The sequence below is a fragment of the Nicotiana attenuata genome, chromosome 6 (genome assembly GCF_001879085.1).
Source record: "Nicotiana attenuata strain UT chromosome 6, NIATTr2, whole genome shotgun sequence".
NCBI classification, from domain to species: Eukaryota; Viridiplantae; Streptophyta; class Magnoliopsida; order Solanales; family Solanaceae; genus Nicotiana; species Nicotiana attenuata.
Genome location: NC_031994.1, coordinates 4039887 through 4055728, shown reverse-complemented (window position 1 = coordinate 4055728; position 15842 = coordinate 4039887). Strand labels below are relative to the sequence as shown.

General features: G+C 34.8%; 1 protein-coding gene and 1 long non-coding RNA gene across 2 annotated transcripts; one reads left to right on the top strand and one right to left on the bottom strand.

The window, feature by feature from the left end:
• LOC109226513 (potassium transporter 6-like) lies at window positions 2131-8126 on the bottom strand. Its single transcript, XM_019391290.1, has 9 exons — window positions 7795-8126; window positions 7323-7717; window positions 6787-6878; window positions 6633-6686; window positions 4856-5116; window positions 4710-4762; window positions 3886-4009; window positions 3544-3798; window positions 2131-3340 (listed from the first exon to the last, which is right to left on the bottom strand). The coding sequence occupies exons 1-9, from the start codon at window positions 7831-7833 to the stop codon at window positions 2283-2285; spliced, it is 2331 nt and encodes a 776-aa protein (XP_019246835.1). The 5' UTR covers window positions 7834-8126; the 3' UTR covers window positions 2131-2282.
• Window positions 12067-14248, top strand: LOC109226512. The gene is made up of 4 exons (XR_002068065.1): window positions 12067-12653; window positions 13360-13392; window positions 13485-13593; window positions 13961-14248. It is a non-coding gene; the product is annotated as an uncharacterized LOC109226512 (long non-coding RNA).

Below are 15842 nucleotides of genomic sequence, written 5' to 3'. Positions count from 1 at the left end.
CTCAAACATTGAATTTACACCCTAGATAATCAATTAAATTCAATTCAATTTTAACATGACCTAAACCCTAGATTTCAATAAAATTCAAATTTAAACAATAATTAACTAATTCATAACGAAATAAAAAATATTAAAGTTATACAAACAATGTAAGTTCAAATCGAAACCTGAAGTTTTTAGGAGGTGGAGGGGAGCGGCAGTGAAGGCCGTAGTAACTGGCAGCGGCAACGGCGGCGGGAGGGGTGGGGGCAGTAGCGACATGGAATGGGGAATATAGTTTGTGTGAGGAAAATAGAGAAGGAGAGGGGGAAGGATGTTGTGTGTGTGAGGGAAAAGAGAGTGGAGAGTTAGAAAATTTTGAGAAAAGAGTAAGAGAAATGAGGGTAAAATCCCGTATTTGGGATCTGGAATTAGAATTACCGACGAACGTTGGTCGGTACACTAAATGACAAGGCGTTGACTGTATTTGACTATTAACCGACCAACTTTGATCGGTTATTTTTTTCTAAAAAAAAGTAAATTTTTTTTTGTGTTTTTATTTCTTAAAATATTATAAACTATAAAAAATTATTATAAGCTATAAGCATTTATTTTATTCACATATCTATTTACTATAAATAATTATAAACTATAATCATAATCTTTATAAAATATTATATTAACTGATTACTTTTAATAAATTATAAAGCATATATTTTATTCACACATATATATAATTAATCAATCATAATAAAAAAAATAAAGGTATATATATGAGATGTTTATTTTATTTAAATTCCACATTTCGTCTTATATATTCATTTGTTTTATAACTAATTACAAATCCCATAGATTAATAAATATCGGTCAAGACGTTTTACCTTTTGTATTCATCTATCTAAGTTAATTTTCTAAGTTATAATTAAGTATATGAGTAATTTCACACACACACATACACACACACACAAAGAGAGAGACATACACTATATTGTAATTGATGATCGATCACATACATTACTACGTACAAAAGCTTTATCAATTAATGAATTGATAAACCAATATTATTCTATTTTATATATGTTTAGTCGATTGTTATATTAACTCGTTTACTTAATGCTAATAACTTCTTTCGTTTCTTTAGTTTGTGATCTATATATACATGTCGAAGATGTTTAGTATTAATTCTTCTATATTTTATTCTTTCATCACTAATAATGCATCACGTAGATTAATCGATATAGGTCGAGACGTTTTGTTTTTAATATTCATCGATATAAGTCGAAACGTTTTGTTCTTAATATTCGATGCATCTAAGTAAGTTATAAGTTGATTGAATAAATCAATTTACAAATAGATATATTTGATGATGATCAACTATATATACTAATTAGATTATTGTTTCTTCACAAGTCTATCCCCAAAAGAACCCGACCATGTGGCCCTAGCGCTTCGTGTTCTTAGATGCGGCTATACCTATATATACACACACACACACTCTTTGTTGTACTACTTTAACTATATATAGCTTGTTATAGTATATGTTGGTGTATTCATTATTTTTTATTACAAAATAAAGTGTTAACAGATTACATCTATATTATTTAGATAGTAAATATTAATGTAATTCAATAGTTTGACCATGTTTGACCTATGAATCGACCGAAGTTGGTCGGTTCTTTTCCAGAAATTACATCTACCGACCAAAGTTGGTCGGTAAAATCTTCCCCTGCAATAACCGACCGACTTTGGTCGGTACACTTAACTATAAATTCTATTAATCTTATAAAATATTTTAAATAATAATATAATTATTAAAATTTTAAAGTGTGGGTCCATATTACCGACCAATGTTGGTCGGTAATCAAAAAGATGCATTGACTAAGCAAGTCTGACTACAGCGGTCAAATGTTTGACCAATATACCGACCAATTTCGGTCGATATGTAATTTTAAAAAAATGTAAAATATTTTTTTGTAGTTTCCATCCGTTTTGGACGGTTTTTTCGTCGCTTTTGTCCACCGATCAACTTGGTCGGTATGCTTGGTCGATTTTCCCTGAATTTCTAGTAGTGATACTCAATCCTAAGGGAGCCCATAATCCGTGATATGTATAAATATCGTTATATAATTGAAAAATATATAAGACACCATCTAGCCTTACCTAGGCAAATAGCATTGGCTAACAATATGGTACACATTACTCATCCTCAATCATAATAATGTTAACACTTCCCTCGTATCCTTACAGAAAACTACAAACGTATGTACATATTTCATTATTTCTTTATCCTCTATACGCCAAAATCATATATGGTAGACCATTCCTACCTCTAAAGTAGAAGCATGAGGTACAGTTAACGCATAGGTGAGTCGTCTGCTATTCCTTCTCAGAAACTCATACCCATAATTTATAACTATTTTCCTGAATAAGCTAGATCCTTCTTTGGCTTGGACATAGTAATGCCCCAATATGTAAGCTATGCCTGCTTCTCTAGCTTCCATCAGTTCTCTCAACTCCTCGCGCGCGCCTCTGCCGGTCCTTGTAGTTTCTGATATGACAAACTTCACACTTTTCTTAGCCTTGGTTATCTGTGAAGGATGTATTTCTCTAAGTTCCGACGTTCCAACTGAGTCAGATTTCACTTCGTCGTCCTTACGAAGTTGAACTCCAGATATGTGAGTTGAAGCAGTTCCAACAACAGTCATGTCCTCAAAACTCTTTAAATCTGCAGCATTACTGTTCAACCCTGTATTTCCCGTCCGTATAAACTCAGCTATGTTACATACAAGATCATCCTGGAACTGGGAATCATCCTTGTGAGCATCACGATAACCATATCTGACGATGCACCTATAGACGCGATACTCTCTTGGGCCAATGTATCCAACAAGGAACCGTTCTTCGTGTCTAACATGAGGAGTCTGGACAAATTTAACACAAACGAAAACTAAGACTTGGTGGAACGCTGGAAGATTGGTAACAAAGTGTGAGAATATTGCTGGGATTCCGGATACAAGCTCAGTGTGTATGACGCCAATGCCACGGACTCTTACAATGCCTAGGCTAGGACCTAAACTCAGTAGCCAGTCAACCGAGACCTTATTTTGAACATCAAACTCATACTTTTTCAGTGAGCCATAGTGCCAAATGCACATTACTATCATGAAAATAAAAGCCATGGCAATAGGCACCCATGCTCCTTCCAAAAATTTAATCAAAGAAGCAGAGAAATATAAAGCCTCAATTGTCCCAAAGAAGATCACAAAGCAAATTGCGAGGGAAACACTCTGGTGCCAGCACAAAACAATTACCAATGACATCAAGCAAGTGGTGACCAGCATGACAGTTATGATAGCTAAACCTGATGCGAAGGGAAAATTTTAGGGATAAGGGATATATTAGACCACTTCATAAACAAATGGAAAACAGAATTTCTAAACAAATGAGCATATGTATGCACAAGAGATAGAGAATCCATTAGCAAAATTAAACATGAAAACCAGTCCAAATGATTTCCACACAAAAGAATTTTGCTATCCTTTATGAACATGATTAAAGCCATACCTGCAGCGTTTCCCATCCTTCTGGTGTCTCTGAAACCAATAGTAACAGCCAAACATAGTAGCATTAAGGTCCAGTTAATCTCTGGGATGTAAATCTGACCATGTATTGTTGACGACGTATGCAGTATTTTGACTCTAGGGAAGCATCCCAGCGCAGAGCATTGTTTAATAATTGAAAAGGTTCCAGTGATGATGGCTTGGCTCCCCACTACTGCAGCCAGTACAGCAATCACCAGAACCGGCCATCTTAATTTTTCTGAAGCAAGAGTCTAAAATGTCAATCATTAGCTGAGTTTGCCTACTCTACAATTCTCCCGGTAAAAGCCACTCTTGTAATACGTACCAGGTACTGAAACATAGAAGCCAATCTGATAGTCACTCTCCATTACATGATGTCGCGATAGATAAGCAGCTTGCCCCATATACGCAAGAATAAGTGATGGATAAACTATGGAGGTAAAAGCAATCTGCAAAAATGGAACTAGTCTCTTAGACAATGTTACTGTTTCACTATGATACAAAGTGTATGAGTGGGCACAATTCACCAAAGGGACTAGGTTCGAATATCTCATTTTCTACAACCAAAAGGAGAACCTTCAAAATATAGTAACTAAACAGAATCTATCTTCAAACTGTATTTCTTCATGTCTCTAGTTCGTTATCCTTTTCCTTTAACTACATTCTCATCAGATTATAAAAACATTGGCGGTGATACAAGTGATTATGGTACAACTGTAATAACTTCCGACTGAATAACAGCTAAGAGTCATTTACATCATCACGATTCACAAGTATTTGAACTACTTATTATATTTGTTACATTTCATCAAGATCAAATTCTAGCAATCATGCGAGACTGATTTGTCAAAGACTTGCATGTATGACTTTGCAAGGAGATCAATCAGAAATGCTTTTTTTATTTTCAGAAGAGAAATCTTCTCCACAGTTTAATTTAGGAGAAGTTTGTACTACACAGAGGAATTAAAACCATATAGACTGATCCGATTTAATGATTCATGCCTCTTGACTTTAACACAGTAGTGGTCTTTCAGCTTTTATGATGCATATGATTGGTGTATTTCTTTCTCTTTTAATATTATCTCATACTTTCAGTCAGATTTTGCAGTTGAAAGAACTGGACATAGAAAAGGAAGGATGAACACATACCTTTATTGACAACTGGGAGAAGTGTCCGAGATCAGCAAACATTGCTTCTGAACCTGACAGAATGAAATGTCGTATTAGGTGATCATAGAATTTAAAGAAGAGAAGCGGACAACTATCCTCTTGAGAAGACAACAAACTATACATGCCTGTTATGCACAAAAGGATTCCTCCCAAGGACATCCACCCTCTTGTTTGAGTTTTCTTTAGAAATTTGTACATGTAATAAGGAGACAGTGCTCGATACACATAAGGGTTCCAGTGTATTATATTATATATACCAATAGCACTGATACAAAGAAGCCAAGTCACGACAACAGGTGCAAACAAAAATCCAACCCTGTGGGTGCCATAATGTTGAAGGGAAAACAAGGCTATCAGTATGATACAAGCAACTGGGACTTCCACATCTGCAAAATTTTCATAATTCAGAAGAAAGTATAGCATGTCTTTTTTGGCATAGGTAATAAGACTTCAATTTAATTCAAAATCCTTAATATGATTGGAAATACAATAATTAGCAGTGGAGACTAAACTACACTATCCTAAGATTTCTCAAATATTGGAACTCCACGAGACAGAACATGCAGAGCTACGAGTACCTATCTCACTGTATAAATGCCGTTAGCATAATTCCCCATCCAGTGGGGCAAACAACCATAACTGCCACAGCAAAAATGCAAACATTGCTAAAGCACAAAATGATTAACCTGTCAATGCTCAATTTTAACTTGTACCTCTGCAAGTTCCTTTATATTCACCATAGACATTTCTAACCAATGAAATTCAGTGAGTCTCAATGACAGTCACCATCTATAGATGCAAGTAATGGATGTTAGCAAAGTAAAGCCATACTTCCTCACACTCCGAGATTCTAGTTAATCTCTGCTGGCTGTTGAGTCAATATTTCTCTAGAAGTTCAATATTATTAAAAGCATAATAAAATAGGCCTCCACCAATCTACTTGAGGGCATCAAGTTTTTAATTTAGTTTCACTGCCGCAAGATGTTTGTTTATGATGGATGGCCCTCATTTCGAGATCATCCAACATATACTGATCCTTCCTTTAATATAACAAACCAAATTCGTCTTGGCCAAGAACTACAGTGGGGATCACTTTTGTCCACTTGGCTTCGACTGCAGCCCCATTTTATAGAGCACATATTCACCAAAAATGTCCAACTTCCTCATCCACCAAAAACCAAATAGGTATCTGTTCGGTTATTACTTAATCACTTCTTTGTTAATAGCTTGTAATTTAATGTTAGGAAGAATAGTCCCTTATGCCACCTTCTTTTCTCCTTTTATAGATTAAGATTTTCCAGACAAACACCACCATCGAATGTATAATTAGGAAAGGCTCCCTTCACAAGAATTTGATTCCAACATCCAAGCAGCTGATATTATCATGATTGAGCATTCAAAACTTTATCTTTTTGTTTGGATCTTTTTGTGACAAAATATATAAGCAACAAAGCCTAGCCTAAGCATGGAACGTTTAAGCAGAATGAAGTAGAAAAAATAAGAATTTCATGACCTTTGAACAAGCCAATATAAGTGAAATATTCTGAATTGAGACCCTGCCTTCAACTCCGAGTCCATATGGCTTCTAAAGTGCTCTATGAAAATCATACTAGTAGTTTTTAATCTTTAATTTCAATTGTATTGCTGTCGAACCAAATCAAAACCCTTGTATTTAAGCAGAATAACTACAACTGATTTACACATGAAAATGTAACAGTTTGAACTTTAAAAGTGTGTCAAGATCCATTTATCAAATCCAGAAGCAAGCTACCGAAGATGTTTTCAAAGACGAAAAATTCAGAAAGCCACATTCACATTTATCATTCAAATTTCTTTGGGTTCGAACACATAAAAAGCTGCATATACCAGCATAATCTCACCGAACAATATGAAGAATCTTACATTTGTGATGTTCTTTTCCCAGAGAAAGTTCAACACCAGAAACTGCTGAGAAAACTGCAGAGTAATCACCAAAAGAAAATAAAAGTTTTTTGTAACTAACACCAAACTTCCCAAATTGAGGTTAAAACCAACCAACCAGAAAGCAAAAGCATACCAGAAATAGCTGGTGTAAGAATACCATCGCCTATTACCATACAAGCTCCAATAAGAGCCAATACAAGCAGAAATCTTTGTAATACCCTGTACCTGTTGAAATATAATTAAATAAATTGTTGAAGAAATATTTAAATAAATAGAAGTGTACCCTATCTATTACAAAACCCGTCTCTAATTGAGATGGACCTCCATCAGAATGTTCTGCAACACTCAAATTTGTGACGATCAATAGATTCTCATAAATCTTGTAGCAACAACAACAACAACCCAGTAAAATCTCATAAGTGGGGTATGTGGTGGGTAGTGTGTACGCAGACCTTACCCCTACTTGAGGAGTAGAGGGGTTGTTTCCGAAATACCCTCGGCTCAAGACGACGAAAAGAAACACTATATCTATACCATCAACAGAAAAATCAAGGTAATGACAGCAACATAAGAACCAGAAAATAGGTATAAAGGAATAACAATAACCAGTAAATAAAGCTCGGCACAATGAAAACTTTAAGATAAAAAGGTCATTCAATTCAACAATACCTTTCTAGAGTTGATTTAACTTTTGCCCCAAAAGTAGTTGGGGAATGAGTATTAATATCCTTCTTGTAATTTGACAATTCTTCATCTGCTAATTGGAAACTAGGCAATGGATTCAATTTGGCATGTCTACAAAGGAGTGAATATAAAGCAAATGTACCTCCTTCACCATTATCATCAGCTTTAAGCACAATGAACACATACTTCAATAGAGGAACCAAAGTCAATGTCCAAAATACAAACGAAAGAACACCAAAGATTTCTTCATTTGTCTCCGTGTGCACAATGTCTTCAGCAAAGGTACTCTTATACACATAAAGTGGAGAGGTACTTAAATCCCCATATACAACTCCTAAACTTTGATATGCTAATGTCAACACTGTCCTCCAAGATTCTTTCTGCAACACCAAAAAGTCTTGATTTTATCAGGAATATGGCCAAAGAACTGGACATTAACACGTAAAACAAGACTCACCTTTACATGATTCTGATAAGTTCTTGTTTCAAGATCCATGATAAGTCCTTTCACATACGTAAAGATACCATTTCTATAGCAAAATCAACAATTTCAACAGAGGCCCATTTATCTCAAGAATAGAACTTCAAGTAAATGTTTCAAAATGGAAATCCATATAACATAGAAAGTGATGGTAGTAGGTGCATTTTGGCACAATATATAATAAAAAAAGATAGTTGTTCAACTTTTTAGAGAATGCATAAACACGAAAAGCGTCACAGATACTGATATAAAAAGAAACTTCAAATCAGAGCATAAGACTAAAGTATTCTCATATGAAAGTTAGACACATAAATTATATTTTCTGAAAGAGACGAAAGAAACAAGAAAGTGATATATATAGTTTTATATAATTAAGTTGGTGTATGTGAACAATTTCAATATATGAGTTTGCGTTTGGAAGTTAGTTTACAGAAAACCAGCCTATTTGTTTTTTAATTTCTTAAATTCTTGCTTTTGGGCGACTTCAGTACACTTGGCCGCGGCAGAGGGCAAAGACGTTTACGTGTGTTGTTATACCAGGACTGTCAAAGTATTAACAGATTCGGATTCTTGGAACATCTTTTATTTATTTCGGTGAAGTCTGTATTTAAGCTTAATTGACTTTTTACGGCATGAATAGTTTTAGATGAGATTTTACGCAAGTGCTTATTGGATATGCACGGATTTAGGAAAAGCAACGCTTTTAAAGCTCCTTTTTTTACTCTATATACCCTTTATAAGAGTGTTTAATGGACTTAGGGTGGTTTGGTACGCGAACCAGAACCAAATTATCTCGGGACTATAATCCTAGGTAGGAGTGTTCAAACCGAATCGGACAAAACCGAACAAATCCAAACCGATATAGTTGGTTTGGTTTGGTTTTGATAAAAACCGAACCAACCCGGTCCATGTACACCCCTAATCCTAGGATTATAATTGCTGCGTTAATTTACCTTGGGATAATATAATTTCAAGTTTTATGGGATAAGGTAGGATATCTTGTATTAAGACTGGGATTAAATTTATATCATTTTTGGTTAACGGTATAAATTTATCCTGAGATAAATTTATACCGCCAACCAAACATGGTATAAATTTAATTTTACACCTTATCCCACATAACAAACGACCCCTTAATGTGATGACCCGCCTAGAATCATTGCCACAGAGATGCTATTTGACATATATTTTTGGCATGTGGAAGTTTACATAGGAAGGAGATTAACACGTGCGGGAAGGATAGAGAAATATGAAGATTTTCCATGAAAGACTTTAAAACCCTATGGAATTGCTAGGAATGTCCTTGGAACTTTCTTGCTTTGTAAATAATTTTAGAAAAAGTCCCTATCTTGTAAAATACTAAAGATTTGTACAACAATTAATATTTATTAAGGGTAGAATTGTAAGTTTAAGCTAAATTGTTTCCAAATTTAGAAAAGGTTCATTCTTTTTGGAACGGACCAAAAAGGAAATAGGTTCACATAAACTGGAAAAGAGGGAGTATATGTTTTCGGGTATGTTTACCCCTCATATGAGAGAGACATTATTTTCAGATGATTCAGAATATGGCCTCATCGGCCTAAGCTGAGGGTTATCCCTCCAGAGTTTACAGTTATAGAGTGATACGCTTAGGCCGAGTATGGCGACGTGTGCCGGGCACGCCTCTTTAGGTTTGGAGCATGACAGATGAAGACAAATCTTTCAATTGGAAACAGGCTAGCTCGGTGTCCTCTGTCTTAGTGGCATGCATTACCCTGGAGGGCCTTCTCTATTTCATCAACGAATTTGTATGGGTCTTCCTCGGGCTTAGTACCTATGAACACTGAAGGATCCAACTTAATTTAGGAACTTGCCAACTCTAGAACTTATGGATACCCTTGGTGAATAGTCATAGATGGAACCATATTTAATATTTTTGGGTTTGAGAAGCCATAATTTATGTGAGGAATCGGATTGCTCCCCAAAGATCTATATCCAAACTATTAAGTGCCGGAGAGAAGATTGGAGGTGGATATTGAGTCATCATTGGAGGAGGCACTTGAACTTCCATTGGAGTATCCGAGATGGGAGGTTACCATGGTTGGTTGAAAACCTCGACCCGTTGTTTGGACACACCTAGTAATTGATACCTGATCATTAGATTCCACTTCCGGAGCAGCACTACTCTTATTATTGGTCTTTCGCTTTGGCTGCAATTTTTTTTAGATCTGTAACAACGTACAAATTATAAGTCATCCATAGAGCCAAGCTCTTACCGCGCCATCATGAGTATTAAAGAAGAGTAACATTCTTAAATTTTGTGTAACCTCTCAATTATAGATGTAGTCAATAACAAACAGATAATAAGAACTCTACTAGATACGGCTCCAAGATATCCTAAGACAATCTTAAACTTTAACCACGATCTTGGGTGATGGACATGACACCTAGCGCCATGCCGTGTCAAAATTTAACTGGTCATGCTCCAATTTTGGGTGTTGGACACGGCATCTGGTTACTTTTCTATGTCCGATTGAACCAACTTGCATTGAATAGATGAATTTGACTTGTGCATGATTTCGGCAGACATCATTTCTTTCTTAAAACTTCTCATAACTTTTACAAAATAATTAGTCAAAATAGTTATTCATACAAGCCATGTGACATCTCAATTGAAATAAATAAAAAATATAACGTAACTCATTGTATCTATGGAGCCTCTACTATATTATGAATAAAAGAAATTATGTGACAGGGCTTCGGTAATACCCAACAAAAATAAGATTTGTTTCCATAAAACATAAGACTGTCCCCGGTATGAGGTGGAGTATACCAGCAACCGGAGGAAATGAGAGAGTGGCTAGAAAGGGTCTAGACCATCAGGAGTGCCAATACTTGCATCTAGAAAAGAGGTGCAGTACCCTAAAAAAGGGACGTAAGAATATAAAGAGTACTTGTATGCATCATAAACTCTTTCACATAGAAATGGGATAATAACATTAAAGGGGATACATGAGAACGGTATACAGTTCTAAACAATAAACATTTCATTTTGTTTCTCAATACATAAAGAAAAGAATTTAAACTTTAAATAAACTTTATTTTTAAGCGAGAGTTTATTAGTTATCGATATTCCATTAAACCACCATGTGTACATCATGGTGACCGATCTTGTCCCATCGGCTAAGTCATCTCATCACTATATTGTGTGGATCAACAATAGTTTGCAAGCAATTTTATTATCCCCTACTAAGGGAGATTATCTAATTGGCCAAGATATACACCGGCATGTATAGCTTCTGCTATTAAGCATCTTTGATGAATACCTTCTCGGTTACTTAGCAAGATCCGCAAAATATTTTATTTACTCCAGTACCTTTGGCAAAAATTAATTCCTTTATGTTCAACTCAATGGCCACACATTAAGTTCTTGGAAAACATTAACATTCATTCGCTTTCATTTGAAAGCTAGAAATAGTTACAACATTTATCATGAAGAAATCTCAAATCTTGAAAAAAGAAACATGGTATATTAGGAGTTACTTAGTCATGAAGACACATTAAGTCATAGAACTTTAGGAGAGAATGACTTTATGAGAGGGAGGTTAGCTCAACATAACTTAATCTATATCGAAGTTGGCTTAGCTTCTTAGTTTCCAAGTCACTAAGTAAAGCTACATAACAAAATAGGTAGAAGAGAATTAATAACCCAAGTTCAACATTCAACCCTACCCATTTACTATTTATAACGAACCCTAGTTCATAACTTGCTCTAAGAACTTGTATTTCTCATCAAAATGATGTTTTTTCAACTCATTACAATCCTCAAAGATCCATATTAAACTTGTATATGATTTGAAGCAGAGATTTATCTTTTTGAGTTTAAAACCCTAGCTTAGGTCTTGGTCGACATTCTTGAATCTTGAGATAGAATCCTATAGATTTAGTTCATAAAAATTGTTAGGATTTAAATGGTGATAGTGTAACATAAATGCCCCATAAGTTCTCACTTTGATGAGTATTTATGAAAGATATGTTCCTCCTTCTCTCTAGACACTACAAGAAAAGAGGACTACGACGATATTTAATCAGTGACGTGTGAAATAAATGTCAGAAAAAGACTAATTTTATGACACTTAAAAAAAAGAGTCATAAATTCAATGACATTTAATAAAAAATGACACAGTTATTACGACCATTAATAGAAACGTAGCTATGTGAGTCGGTATTTACTGACATTTATAGCTAATGAAGGATATTTGTTACATTTGTAAAATTACTAATCTAAAAATATATTAAGTATATGCCTCGTCTACAATTTTTTCTCAAAAACCCTAGCAGTCTTCCTCTTTTCTTAGACCCAAAAGACTGATGCCGTTGTCTCGTATTCACGACATTGTTGAGGTTCTCCCAAAATTGCAACAGTCTATATGAATTTTCTGCCATTTTCTTTGGACTCGCTTCATATGCCTTTCCAGCACTCGATCTATTTCTCGAACCTTAAGAGTCGCCCTCGATTTGGGGATAAGTAAATCTCAGTGTGACGTCCAGAATTGAAAGGGGAGACAACTAGTTTATCCTTACATCGTTTATAGAACTCTAAGCATGACAAATACTACTGATAATTCTCAAATATTTTATCTTAGATTTCCGTTCTATTATGTTAATTGGATTGAATTTTCTGCCTTTAAAATGGTGGTGACCTTTTCCTTTATTATGATGTATTGAAATTTGTTATGCTTGCTGATGATTTGTTTGGGAAGTGGTAGATAGGATTTATTTATGAAATTAATAGTTCTCTGTTTACGTTCAAGGTACATGGCTATTGTGGAGTGCTGAAATTGATCATTTTGGGGGTAAACCTTTATCTGCATCATTCTTTATTTTCTATGTGACTGCATATTTGCAATTTTTATTTCATTTCGGTGGTTGATTATTTCTTCCATTGAACTTTATCTTATTCTTATCTTTAATATGATTTCTTTTACTGTTCTGTTGTTATAGTTTATGCTTATTCGCTAAGCTCTTTCTTAATCCATGTAAATTATTTCTTGATTAATTGATTAGGATTATAGGTTCTAACAGAGGTAAGATGACTGTAGAAAGGTACCTGCAAGTCCAAATTAAAGAAATTTTGCTTGGATAAGTCAGAAACTAAACTGTGCCTTAGAAATAGGAAACATCTAGCTTTTGCATTTGGTAGGTTAGAATTACATTTATGTCTGAAAGAACAATCTTTTAGTCTAGTAGAATAACTATTCATACCTACGATGCCAAAATCTCAGTAGGCAAACAAGCAAGATTAAGTTTTCTTGACAGATAAATACTCAATATCAGTCCACCAGAGGGAAGAAAGCTTTGTAACTGTAGCACTAGATAACAATAAGCTCATTGCTCATGAAGGACTTACAATGTTGGATCCGTAAAGGAGATGGCATTTTATTTTTCGGTATGAATATGGATGTTATTACTATGTATATCCATGAGAAATATGACTGTATCATGATCAGTAACAAAATATGGCCTATGAATTCAAGTTGATTGTGGTTCCCATCCTTGCAGGCTAGTCAAGGGGATCATCTTCAACTGGGATAAGTAAGTATCTAGTTTATATTGTTTATCACTTAATCAAGAGACTAGCATGAATGATTAGCACGAAATTCACTACTAACAAGATTATCTTGCAGGTGCTCAAAATGAGTTCCATTAGGAGCATACTCAAGGTCCGTCATCCTTGTCAAAGGATAGTCTCTTCACAATATCAGTGAGATCAAGAAAATTCTTGTGGTTCACAAGGTGTCAATCTTCTAAATGATTATAACAGAACATCAATTGAGCTCTATAATTCAAATGTCATGCTTAGCTAGAAGGGAGTAGGAAGATGATTAGAGTAAAAGGATAGAGAGAACTTTTTCTTCTGTATTATTATTCCGTGTTGCATTTATTTTATCTAAACAGTTGTATGAGTGTTCAAGCACCGTATGCATTTTCTTACTTTATGGATCACATGTTTTTTATGGAAATTTTTAAGTTGTGCAGATTCTAACCTTGCAACTGATACCATTTGCCATATAATTTCTATTGAAGTTGCCTGCTAACTGGTTTTTGTTACCTCATCTTTTTTAACTTTTGATTTATGCCTTTATTATTTGGTTTATCTCAGGTCGATATGCAAAAATTAGAGGCAAGAAGTGAATAGTATTGAGCAAAGGGTGTTCCCGTAGAGGTTCCAGTTGCCTCTATAGTATGCAGTACCTATTGAACTGTTGTGAATCAATATTCTTGTAGTCAGTATTGGAGTTTATTTTTAGTTAGCATTCAGTTTGTTCTGAAGATGTACAAGTAGAATAATTTATATTTTTTGAGAACCATTATTAAATGGTGTTGTAAGATTTATAAAAAATAATGTATAACTGACTATTTTCTTTCAATATAATTTTTTTGTGTAGTGTATGACATTGTAGTTCCAAAATTCTGTGAATGATTGATTGTGTTGCTATATAAAAGACTAATATTTCCTTTAAGTATATGGAAACGATACAAAGTTATTGGCCCAAAATAATTTACCGACATTTCTATGTATATGTAAAGGATGAGTAAGATTTGGCGACATTTCTTTATATGTCGCAACTACATTGAGTTTACATACAAGCCGGTGACATTTGATAAAATATCGTAGATAAAATGTCATTAATTATTTGCCAACATTAATGTAAATGTCGTAAAATTCTCGATATTGAAATTTACGAGATTTATTATAAATGTCAAATAAATGTCGGTAAATAATTTTGTGACATTTATGTCACTTAAAACGACATTTAAAAAATATCGTCGTAGCTCTATTTTCTTGTAGTGAGAATAATATACCACTTCGGTAGAATATCTTTGTTTCTCTCTCTTCGTCCTATAACGTTCCTTAGATAGCAACCCAAGGTTAGCGCATAGGGTTTCTTCCAGAAACCCCGCCTTTTATGTGGTTGTTCTCTGGATACGTATAGGATATTCCAGACACTCGTAAGTAGCTCCGGATGCTCATGGAATACTGTGGATTATGGTTCACTCTGAATCTCCCTTCATGTGTATAGCTAAGGCATTTTCATGTGGCTTCCCTAACTCCGGCTCAACTTCTAAGCCTTGACTGACCCAAGTAGAAATTTGGACTTCCCGGGTCTTACAATTTTAAATATATTAGTTATTTTGGCAAATTGACTTTGTTCTAGTTTGACGTTTTACGAAATCAAAGAAACATTAATTGCTTCTTTTTCAAAAAATTTGTTATTTTCTTAATTATTGGAGTGTTAGGTAAGACGTTTAAGAAAAAAGACTATTGATAATTGTTTACCGTAAAAATGGTAAAGACAATTAAATTTATAAATGGAACTCTAAAAATATGTGATCTATTCCCGAGCTAGTTTGTAAGGGTGATTAATGCTAAAACATGGAGTAAAACAGTAAAAGATCGAGCTACCCAAAACGATAATCGAACCAGTAAGGGATCGTTCCCGGTCTTTAGAGCAAACCAGGGGGTACCTCAGGGTTAGGCCTCGAGCCTACCTCGGGTCTGTCGAGGGTGATAGGGAAGGTGAATAGCAGATAAATACACAAGTAAATAAGGCTTTATATGATCAATTTTGAGTCAAGCGTTTGAAGAACAGACTAAGAAATAATAAAATGCTAAGGCGAGATATAATAGGCAAACCGAGAGAATAGCTATCGATGAATATGACTTAAAACTTAGAGAGGAATTTAGAGAAAGAGAGAGAGAGAGAGAGAATATTATTATTTCTTTGTAAGGCCAACAGGAGATGTCTTACAAGGTATTGGTGACCCTTCTTTTATAGAAAAAAGGGGGCGTCCAAACTTAGCATGACAAATACAATAAAAGAACGAGACGTGACAGCCTGCTTTTCTTTGTAGGAGAACTGGCATCGAGCCGCTTGGAGAAGTCTCGTAGGCCCCAGACACATCCCTCGGGGAATATCTTCGCTCATCAGGGTCTTAATCGATGCTCGATCTGAGCAAGGCATCGGCTAGGTCTCGAGGGG